At 34.8% G+C, this 12,658-nt stretch overlaps 1 protein-coding gene across 1 annotated transcript in view; it reads left to right on the top strand.

Annotated features, from left to right (window-relative positions):
- Positions 1 to 12,658, top strand: part of Ccdc7 (coiled-coil domain containing 7) — a 109,707-nt gene that overhangs the window by 50,955 nt on the left and 46,094 nt on the right. Inside the window, exon 9 of the mRNA XM_071619665.1 lies at positions 8,969 to 9,041. Coding sequence (XP_071475766.1) covers positions 8,969 to 9,041 — 73 coding nt within the window. The remainder of the gene's footprint in view (positions 1 to 8,968; positions 9,042 to 12,658) is intronic.

Here is a 12,658-nt window from a genome sequence, read left to right as displayed (position 1 = left end):
CATACAGAACAAGGAGAGAATTTTAAAAGCCACAAGAGAAAGGAGGCAGATTACATTTAGGGCTAAACCAATTAGGTTAATGGCTGATCTTTCAACACAGACTCTGAAAGCTAGAAGATCCTGGAACAACATATTTCAAACACTGAAAGATAATGGGTTCCAATCAAGAATCTTGTATCCAGCAAAATTAAGCTTCAGGTTTGAAGATGAAATTAAAACCTTCCACGATAAACAAAAGTTAAAAGAATTCACAGCTAGCAAAACAGCACTGCAAAGCATTTTGGGCAAAACATTACATGAAGAAGAAATGAAAAACAACAACAAAAATCAACAGTGGGAGGTAGAGCACAGTAAAGGGAAAAACTGATCAAAGAGGAAAAACAAATCAAGTTAAATAACAAAAATAAACAAACATGGCTGGAAGTACAAATCATATCTCAATAGTAACCCTAAATGTTAAAGGCTTAAACTCACCAATCAAAAGACATAGGCTAGTAGACTGGATTAAAAAAAAAAGATCCAACAATATGCTGCCTACAGGAGACTCATCTGATAGGAAAAGACATACACAGACTGAAGGTGAAAGGTTGGGAAAAATCATACCACTCACATGGACCTCGGATGCAAGCAGGGATGTCCATACTCATATCAAATAAAATTAACTTCAAGCCAAAGTTAATCAAAAGGGATAAAGAAGGACACTATATACTGCTAAAGGGAACTATTCATCAATAAGACATAACAATCATTAATATATATTCCCCAAATAGTGGTGCAGCTATGTTCATCAAACAAACTCTTCTCAAGTTCAAGAGACAAATAGACACAATAATCATGGGTGACTTTAACACATCTCTCTTGCCACTGGACAGATCTTCCAAACAAAATTTGAATAAAGAAGCTATAGGACTCAATAACACAATTAATAACCTAGACCTAATTGACATATATAGAATATATATATGTGGATACACTTTTTTCTCAGCAGCACATGGATCCTTCTCAAAAATAGACCATATATTATGCCATAGGGCAATTCTTAGCAAATATAAAGGAGCAGAGATATTACCATGAATTTTATCTGATCATAATGGAATGAAATTGGAAATCAACGATAAAATAAGGAAGAAAAATTTCTACATTACTTGGAGAATGAACAATATGCTATTGAATGAACAATGGGTTACAGAAGACATCAAAGAGGAAATTTAAAAATTCTTAGATATAAATGAAAACAGGCACAACATATCGAAATCTATGGGACACTATGAAAGCAGTACTAAGAGGAAAATTCATTGCATGGAGTTAATTCCTCAAGAAAAGAAAAAGCCAACACATAAATGATCTCACACCACATCTCAAAGCCCTAGAAAAAGAAGAGCAAATCAGCAGCAAATGCAGTAGAAGGCAAGAAATAATTAAAATCAGAGCTGAAATCAATGAGATTGAAATAAAAGAAACAATTGAAAAAATTGACAAAATTAAAAATTGTTTCTTTGAAAAAATAAATAAGATCGACAGACCCTTAGCCATGCTAACAAAGAGAAGAAGAGAGAGAACCCAAAATACTAGCATATGGGATGAAAAAGGCAATATCACAACAGACACTACAGAAATACAGAAGATAATTAGAAATTATTTTGAAACCTTATACTCCAATAAAATAGAAGATAGTGAAGGCTTCGATAAATTTCTTAAGTCATATTATCTGCCCAGATTGAGTCAGGAGAATATACACAACTTAAACAGACCAATATCAAGTGAGGAAATAGAAGAAGCCATCAAAAGATTACCAAACAAGAAAAGCCCAGGACCGGATGGATATACAGCAGAGTTTTACAAAACCTTTAAAGAAGAACTAATACCAATACTCTTCAATCTATTTCAGGAAATAGAAAAAGAGGGAGTTCTTCCAAATTAATTCTACGAGGCCAACATCACCCTGATTCCAAAACCAGACAAATATACTTCAAAGAAAGAAAACTTCAGACCAATATCTCTAATGAATATAGATGCAAAAATTCTCAATAAAATTCTGGCAAATCGGATACAAAAACATATCAAAAAGATGCACCATGATCAAGTGGGATTCATCCCAAGGATAAAAGTTTAGTTCAATATATGGAAATCAATAAATGTAATTCATCACATCAGTAGACTCAAATGTAAGAATCATATGATCATCTCAATTAACACAGAAAAAGCACTCCTTCATGTTCAAAACACTAGAAAAACTAGGGATAACAGGAACATATCTCAACATCACAAAGGCTATCTATGCTAAGTCCCAGGCCAACATCCTTCTAAATGGAGAAAAAATTGAATGCATCCCCTCTATAAATGGGACCAAGATAGGGATGCCCTCTTTCACCATGTCTATTTATTGTAGTTCTTGAAACACTGGTCAGAGCAATTAGACAAAAGTAATTAAAGGGATATGTATAAGAAAAGAAGAACTGAAATTAGCACTATTTGCTGATGATATAATTCTACACCTAGAAAACCCAAAAAATTCTACCAGAAAAAATTCAGCAAAGTAGCAGGATATAAAATCAACACTCATAAATCAAAGGCATTTCTGTATATCAGTGACAAATCCTCTGAAAGGGAAATGAGGAACCTATCTCATTTACAGTAGCCTCAAAAACAAACAAACAAAAACCCCCAAAACTTGGGATCAAGTTAATGAAAGAGGTGAAAGATCTATACAAAGAAAACTACAGAACCCTAAAGAAAGAAATCAAAGAATTCCTTAAGAAGATGGAAAGATCTACCTTGCTCTTGGATAGGCAGAATTAATATTATCAAAATAACCAAACACATTTTACATATTTAATGCAATTCCAATCAAAGTCCCAATGACATTCCTCATAGAAATAGAAAAAGCAATCATGATTCATCTGGAAAAATAAGAGACCCAGAGTAGCTAAAGCAATCCTTAGCAAGAAGATTGAAGCAGGTGGCATCACTGTACCAGACCTTAAACTATACTACAGAGCAATAATAACAAAAACATCATGGTATTGGCACCAAATAGACTTGTAGATCAGTGATACAGAATAGAGGACACAGAGAATAATCCACATAATTACAGTTATCCTACATTAGTTAAAGGTGCCAAAAACATACATTGGAGAAAAGATGTCCTCTTCAACAAATGGTTCTGGGAAAACTGGAACGCCATATGCAACAAAATGAAATTAAACCTCTATCTCTCACCATGCACAAAATTCAAAGCAGATCAAGGACCTAGGAAATAAGCCTATGTCTAATAGAAGAGAAAGTAGGCCTTAATATTCATCATGTGAGATTAGGCCCCAACTTCCTTAACAAGACTTATATAGCACAAGAATTAAAACCAAAAATCAATAAATGGGATGGATTCAAACTAAAAAGTTTCTTCTTAGCAAAAGATGCAATCTTTGAGGTGAATAGAGAACCTACATATTGGGAGCAAATTTTTATCCTTCACACATCAGATAGAGCACTAATCTCTAGAGTATATAAAGAACTCAAAAAGCTAAATACAAAAAATAAATAAATAAACAAAACAAATAAATAAATCAACCCAGTCAATAGGGCCAAGGACCTGAACAGACACTTCTCAGTAGAGGATATACAATCAATTAAGAAATATATGAAAAAGTGTTCATCATCTCTAGCAATTAGAGAAATGCAAATCAAAACTACTCTAATCCTGTCAGAATGGCAGATATTATGAAGATAAAAAACAATAAGTGTTGGCGAGGATGTGGGGAAAAAGGTACACTCATACACTGCTGTTGGAACTGCAAATTGGTACAGCTAATATGGAAAGCAGTATGGAGATTCATTGGAAAACTGGGAATGGAGCCACCATTTGACCCAGCTATCCCTCTCCTTGGTCTTTACCTAAAGGACTTAAAAACAGAATACTTCAGGGACACAGACACATCAATGTTTATAGCAGCATAATTCACAATAGTTAAACTGTGGAACCAACCTAGATGCTTTTCAATAGATGAATGGATTAAAAAAACATGGTATATATATATACAATGGAATATTACTCAGCAATAAAAGAGAATAAAATCATGGTATTTGCAGGTAAGTAGATGGAGTTGGAGAAGATAATGCTAAGTGAAGTTAACCAATCCCCAAAAACCAAATGCCAAATGTTTTGTCTGATATAAGGAGATTGATTCCTAGTGAGGTAGGGAGCAGGAGCATGGGAGGAATAGATGAACTCTAGATAGGGCAGGGTGGTGGAAGTGAAGGGAGGGGGCAGGGTGTTAGCAATGATGGTAGAATGTGATGGTCATCATTATCCAAAGTACATGTATGAAGACACAAATTGGAGTGAATGTATTTTAGATACAACCAGAGATATGAAAAGTTGTCCTCTATATGTGTAATATGAATTGTAATACATTTTGCTGTCATTTATTTAAAAAAATCAATAAAAAGTACAATTAATTAGAATACTTAAAATCTACCACCAGCCATATTAAAGAATCAACAGCTGCCTCTACTACCTCCACTGACTCTATTTCACTGGGCACTGCCAACTTCATGAGGTAGGCCCCAAATAGCACCCAAGAGGCCAGTAAAGGGCCACATGCAGACCAGAGATACTAGAGAAAACACAATGCCTTTGGGGTCAAACTTATTTGGCAATGATGTGATTGGATACCTTTAAATGAGCACCCAAATAAGCATTTAAAAAAATTTACATCCAAAAAAATATTGAAGTTAAATATTAATAACATTTAGGTGTAGGTGTAAGTGATGATGTGGAGAAATGCACTTTCTCATACTTTAATAGAAATTCCTAGGAAATTAATGGATCTCACTATGCTATTATCTTTTGAAAATAGAAACAATGTACCTAAAACCCCAAAACTTTATTTTTAGAAATGTCTCACAGAAATATTGGCATGAATGTCTAAGCATTGTTTCTTTCGTGTATTGAGTATTTAACATTTTACGGAGCTACATCCCTGGTTCTTTATATTTTTTTTATCTTGATTCAGGGCCTTTCTAAGTTGCTGAGACTGGCTGTGAACTTGTGATCCTTCTGCCTCATTCTCATGAGTCATGTCTAATCATTTTTAATGGCTATATTGGATTTGCATTCTTTGTCATAGTTTATTATTCTCTCATTAATATTTATACAGTTTCCATTTAGATTTTTTTCACCAATATTGCTATTGTTAGTATATTAGTAAAAACAAAATCATAAAAATACATTTTGACTAATTAAATAAATTTGTTGATAGCAATAGAACACTGTGTACTAAAATAAGATAATCCTATTTTAATTGCTTTGCAGAATTTTCCTTGACATTCAAAGTGAAAATGCAAGGTTAAAGCATAGTATGTCCATTTTTATCCCATTTTATAATCTATCTGTATATCTGCATTGTAGGTCTCACCCAAGGAGGAAAAAATATTAAAAATATTATGCATATATTGTTAATAACTACTTACTAATTCACAAAATAGTGTATGTTATATAAAAGGGGTTATCTATCTCCAATATAAAGCATACAATTAAGCCCCTTTTAACCACTTTTGCTATTTCAAAGTTACCCTATAGGCCACATTGTTAACTTGGGATACTTTTATGAGGTTACATATTCCCTTTATTATTTTATATTGCAGAAAAATTGTTAATGCTTGAAAGCAAGGGTCTTTCACAAAGTTGAATCTTTACTCTGCTTAGGAGAACCTATTTACCCTATTTGCTCAATAATGCTGATGTTTCTTTCAAAGGAATTTCATATTAGCTGCCAGAAAAATAATTTTTTATGTGATACACTTATGTGATTATTTTTATCTCTATAGATTTAAACTTATATAGAAATAAAATTCATAATTATATACGTCAAACTATTATTAGTAGTCAGGAGGCCTAGGGGATGGATAGATTAGAGGATGCAAGGAGAATTATAGGTGGAAAGGGGAAATTTATATTTCTGTCTGTTGAATGGTTATATGTTACTTTTGTATCTTTAAATATTCAAATTTCTATAAAAAACTTTTAAACTTGTCAATAAAATAATCTCATTATTTCAAAAGTATATTTGTCTGGAAATATTTTTCATTCTTCCTATAAATCTGTTGGTCCAGTTATTACTAAGTGGCTCTAATACTGCCCTGGAGGTGTGTGTGGGGATAGGCTACAATCTTGTTGCTCCAGGAATATTTGGAACTAAATTGATAGGAAAATATGTTTTATTCAAAACTAGTTTTCAAGAAAGATAGAAGATGCTTATTTGTTCCAAAATATTCTATCTTTGAGAAGTTCTAGGATGAAAAAAGCTTTTAAAGTGGGAAATGTGTGCCTTAATACAAAAGACAGGAATTTCACAAGTTTTGCCTCCTTTGGAGGGAAGGAGTCATTATGGCCCAAAGGAATTTCAAAAGTTTCACCTACTAACATGATCTCTGCTCTATACATACTTTGGCCAATCAGTCACCTGTCAGCTGCCATTATGGACCTCTGGACTTCCCTGATGCTAAGTACTGTTAACTGTCCATGCTCAACCTGATAGAAAATGACTTTTGATTGCTTACCCCCCCATAACTTTGTCCTCTCTCAGCAAGAAGCAGCCAGATCAAATTGATTTCCACGTCTCCTAAAAACATTTAGGGACCCAAAATCCTTGAGGGGAAAATGACAGAAAACAGACATATGTGAGTGGTGAGGTTGAAGGAATAACTGTCTAAACTGGGTCTACTGTGCTGATCTCCATATGCTTTCATTTTTCAAAAGCAATATACCCATACCCCTGCCTGATTTAAGTTGACAGGATATATCACATTCCTCAGCAACAGCATGATACCTGCAGAGGAAATACAAACTGAAAATTCCAATAAAAAGAGCACAAATTTACCCTGATGTCACCTATAGCCTGCATGGGGATGGAATAAGTAACAATCAGAGGTGTGGGGCAGCTGAAATTAAAAGTCTGGAAAAGTAGTATTAAGAAATAAAGCAGGGACTGGGGTTGTGGCTCTGTGGTAGCACATGTGAGGCACTGGGCTCAATCTTCAGCACCACATAAAAATAAATAAATATATTGTATTCATCTAAATTAAAAATATTTTTAAAAAAGAAAGAAAGCAAACAACACAGAGAAATGGTTTTCAAAGCCAGGGGTATGATGGGTGGAAGAGACCTGATGGATCTGATCCTAACAAAGGGAAAAGCCCATGAAGGCTTTACTTATAGTGAAACACACCAAAAGAATTTATTGTGAGGAGGGATTCCTCAAGGTAAAGAAGAAGAAGCTGTGGGGAAGTTGGGCTGGTTGGGGACTTAACACTTGCATGGTAATTCGTCCTCCTCCAGGCAGCTGGTGTGTCAAGGCTGTTTAGGCATGCTGGTATCTCTTTTATCCAAGGCATCTAAATTCAAAGCTATGGAACTCATAAATTCCACACTAGGCATGGATTCTTCCCCATTAACAGTGGCTGCCTGCAAATGGGCATATCTTTCTACATCTTTGCATGAAAAGATTCCCCAATATGGCAGTCAAGCTGTCCAAGGCCATGGAGTTAAAAGCAATAATTTATTTGCCACTCTTGACACCCTGAAGTAGGGAACTTTTGTGAGCTTTACACAGACCAGATCCCAGAACCCAAGAGGATTAAGGCTAATTTCCCAATCATAAAATCTGTAAGAGCAGGTTTCAATTAAAACAGGTCAACATGAACCAAAGTGACCTAGAGTTGCCATGTGCAGTGGGACTTGAAAGTCTGATGTCATCCAGCTATCAGTCAAAAGTCAAGAGGTGGACTGGGGCAAGACTCTCTTGAAATTTTCCTGGGATCTCCAATAAAATTAGAGGGCAGGAGGGGGTATGCCATTCTTCTCCTCTATGAAATGATCCATTCTTTCCTTTGAGAGTGTTTCCTTTTTCCTTTTCCTATCCCCTCTAATAAAGTCATGCCCACTACTTGAAGTGACATGTCTGAAATCCTTTTACCATGGTTGCAAGAATTGCTACAAAGTGGGGGCCTCTGCAGCTGCCTTGGCTTCACAGCAGGCTGCTGCCCTGTAATAATACTGAGTTGAAGATCCTAAGTTAGTGGAGTCATAGATAGATAATGGCCTTTTATTCTTTCTGAATATTGCATTTTCAAATTGTAACCAGAATAACAGTTTTTGTTCCTCATAATTCTTCAACATATTCAGGATATAAATTTAAATCATGTTGTATGCTATTATCAGATTGCTCTTAAAATACTGTTTTGAATTATGATAGGAACCACTATATAATCCAACAACCCCACTACTACAGTTATGCATCAATTTATATGTTTCCATATTATTTAACATTTTCTTTGTACATGTCATATCTTGTTTAGTAGAAAACCTGATGCAGTGACTGTCTTCTGTCTTGTACTTTTTATGTCCCAAGACTGAAAAGTCTTGTTTTCCCATTGATTATTATGAATCCTTAAAAAGGATTATTGTTTACCTTTTTAAGAAGCATCTCAGTTTCCTATTTATTTGATACAGTTGGAAAACAATAGGTTAGACATATTCTTTCCATTGTCTTTAGCAGCAGCAACCAAAATAAATCTTTATTAATAGACTAAAGTCCTCTGATGTGCTCTATCACATATAGTTTACATTTGCTGGACCTCAGTAATGTTTTTAATTTATCAGAGGCCAAGTTTTGATTAAATTATATAATCTCTCTGAGCCTGAATTTATTAATTTAAAAATAGTGATGGTACTTTCTTTTTTGAGTTATTTTAAGGATTAAGAAAATGCAAAGTAACATGGAGATTTGCACATAATAGGTATTTAATAAAATTATATTTTCATTCATCATAAGCATTTTGCTATTTAGTATTCATGTCACCCTCCTATCTCCTAATTATGCTTATTTAGTTTTAACATCTAGTGCATGAGTTATATTAGCATAGAACTATAACTTCAGTCATTTTAATGCCTTTACTTTTATTATAATAGATGCTGCTTCGGTGACTAACCAATTCGATATGATGTTGAAAGTATTTGAAAAACAGTCAGATATGTTGAAAAGGTAAACTTTTAAAACAACTCTTTTTCCCCTAATTATAGCATGTATAAATGAATAAACAAGATGTGGTATATGCATATAATGGATTATTATTTAGCCTTAAACAAAATGCTTTATCTATGCTATGACATGAATAACAGGACATTGTACTATGTAAAATAAGCCAATCGTAAAAAGACAAATACTGTATGAATCCCCTTACATAAGTTATCTAGGGTAGTCTGATTTTTAGAGACAGAAGGTAGAATGATGATTGCAAAGTGACAAGGAGAGGGGAAGATGGGGAATTATTTTTTAATGCATATAATATAACTTTAGTTTTATGTAATGAAAATAGTTTTGGATATTGGTTATAAAATAATGTTAATGCACTTAACAGAACAGTACTTAAAATGGTTAAGATTGTTAATTTTATGTTATATATGTTTTACCATAGTTTGAAAAAATAAGAAAAATCAAATGATACAAAATGTAGTTTGTGTATAGTCTTTTCACTGGTAAATTCATATAATTCCTCTGTAAGTAAATGTACTTTTTCTTTTAATTGACAAATAAAATCATGTTTATTGATGGTGTACTACATGGTGTTTTGATTTGTGCATACATTGTAGAATATCTAAATTAAGCAATATAGCATATTCACCATCTTCACATTCTTTTTTAAAAATTTTTTGTTTTAATTAGTTAACACAACAGTATAATGATCTTGACATATCATACATTTGAATCAGATGGGATATAATTTCTCATTTTTCTGAGTGTACAGGTTGCAGAATCCCATTGATCATGCAGTCACATATATACACACAGCAATAATAATGTCTATTTTATTCTGCTGTCCTTCCTTTCCCCCCTACCCCTCCCTTCCCCTCCCATCACTTCTCTCTATCCAATCTAATGTGACACACGTTTTTTCCCCTCACATTTTCATAGATGTATTTTGTATAACGATGAGGGTCTCCTTCCATCTTCCATGCAATTCCCTTTCTTCCTCCTTTTCCCTCCCACCTCTCTTCCCTATCTAGAGGTAATCTTCTTCTCACATTCTTATTATTGATTTTTGTGGTGAGAACTTTAAAAATCTACTCTCTTAGAGATGTTGAATTCTGCAATATATCATTATTGACTATAATCAACATGTTGTAGAACTCTAGAACTTATTACTGCTATGTAACTTTTTTCTTTTCACAAACATGTTCCCATTTTCCTCCACCTCCTGCCCTACTTTGAAACTTTTTTTTGGGGGGGTGTACTAGGGAATGAACCCAGGGGCACTTTACCACTGAGCTACATCCCCAGTCCTTTTAATTTTTTATTTTGAGACAGGGTCTTAATAAGTTGCTGAAGATCTTGCTAAGTTGCTGAAGTTAATCTTGAACTTGTGATCTTCCCACTTCAGCCTCATGAGCCAGTGGGATTACAGGCATGCACTGCCATACCTTTTTGAGTGCCAACATTATGCTAAAAATGTTTTGGATTTGGAACATTTTGGACTTCAGATTTTCTAATTAGTGATGCTCAATTTGTAAAATCTATGCTAATGTTCCCAAATCTGAAATAGCCTGAAATCTGAAATACTTCTGGCCTCAAGCATTTTGGAAAAAGGAAGCCGAACCTGTAGGAAATGAATTTATCAAGCTGAATATATACAAGATCAATAAGCAAAAAGTCAGTTGCATTTGTATATACTAGTTGTTAAAAATTGAATGTGTCCCTCAAGAAGTTGAAATTCTTTATCCTTGCTACTACAGAGTGGCCTTATTTGAAAGTAAGACTGTTGCAGATATAATTAGTTATTATGAAGTCATAATGAAATAGGATGAACCATTAACTAATATAATTGATATCCTTATAAAAATTGGAGAGTATAGATACACACAGAAGGGAGACTTTCAGGTAAGGGTTCAGGCAGAGGTTGGAGTTATGCTGTTATAATTCAAGGAATGACAGAAGATAGAAGAGGCAGAAAAGTTTCTTCCTTAGATGTTTCAGAAGGAGTGCAACCATGAAAATACCTTAATTTGGGGTTTTAAATCTTCATGCTTGGGAAATTCAAGATGATGGAATAGAGAAAGACTTCATTCTTAGTTGCTCCACGGCTTGGGATTCAAGCAATGGGAGTACTGTTCCTCAGTGAGGTGGGTGAAAGAGGGATTTCACTAAAGTTTAACATTGGACAGCCAGAGTAACTTGGGTTCATTAAATGAAGAAGAAAGAGTACAATAGAGCAGAGCTGCTTGGGGCAGCAGTAGTGGTAGTGGTGCTGGTTCACCATAGAGGGAGGAATAATACAGAGAGAAATACAGATTTGGTATGGAAAAACCCGAGATCAGAAAAGTAGCTTGATCTTAGCTGATCCAGAGGATGCTCTGTGCATTGGTGTTTGAAAAGTTCTGTTTTCCAACTGACCAGAGAGCTGAGGTGGGAGCCATTTTGAAGTAAATATGCTGCAGCTGCTACTTCAGGAGCCAAGAGGTCATCCTAGAAAACAGTGTCACACTGTCCCATTAGGTGCCTACTGTATGATCTAGGAGAACATGAGTAAAATAGGAACAGAAAAGATTGTGCCCAGTGGGATTCAAGTTGGAAAAGTGAAAGGGGCACCAACTTGCTTTTCCTTTTTAGTCTGGCAGCTCACATGACCAGCTGAAACTAATTGGAAATCTGAACTGCTAGATGTAAATACACTCAGGGATCAAGCCTAGCAAATATGTTTCTGGGCAGCAGAGTGTGGGGAAGATTAGTTCACCTGCCCCAGAACTAGAATTCTTGGGAGGCTCTTGAGATCCAGACTCCCAATAGAGATTAGCAACTACAAGGCCGTAGGAGTATGTTGATCTAATGTCTCCAGAACAGATGTCACCAACAAAGCCCCTGTGGCCTGAAGACCTAATCCCCAACTTTCAGAACTCCATTTGAAGAACTTTGCAGCAACTCCACCTTGGGAATGCAATAATATGTGTGGACAGAACTCCAATTGACAGTGTTTTCCACTTCATCCTATCTCATGTTGGTGAGAAGGGAAGGTGAGACTTATTTCAATCAGCTTGAGTCTTAAACCACTCCAGCTGGCAGCTCTCTCGCTCTCTTTGTGTGTGTGTGAGGGGGGGAGAGAGAATAAGAGAGAGAAGGAGAGATGTCTGTGCTGATTGGTTTAAGTCCATTTTTAATGTACATATTTGGTTTTATCCCCCTCATTTTTAGCATTTTTAAATGCATTATTTTTCCCTGCCTTGTCTTTTGAGGGTTAAAGTTTTTTATTTGTTTATATATTTTTTGTATGGTTGTCATTTGTTTCTTTTCTTCTAACAGAAAAGTTCTATTGTTATCTCTCTCTCTCTCTCTCTCTCTCTCTCTCTCTCTCTCTCTCTCTCTCTCTCTCTCCTATTTACTTTGTTTCTTCCATTTTCTCCTCCATCCTTATAACTATCAACTGCTACATCTCTTCTGCATTCTGTTTACTTTTTGAAATTGTAAACTCTTTTCTACCTTCCTAGCACATTTTCTTTTCTCTTAATTAACTGTATTTTTACCATCTTTTAGAACTAATTGGTTTATATAACTCCTGCCCCCACCATTAAATCTGATGCAATTATTACTGCTGTGGATAACATAGTCAA

This window comes from Marmota flaviventris, chromosome 12 (genome assembly GCF_047511675.1).
Source record: "Marmota flaviventris isolate mMarFla1 chromosome 12, mMarFla1.hap1, whole genome shotgun sequence".
NCBI lineage: Eukaryota > Metazoa > Chordata > Mammalia > Rodentia > Sciuridae > Marmota > Marmota flaviventris.
This window is presented reverse-complemented; position numbering and strand designations above follow the sequence as displayed.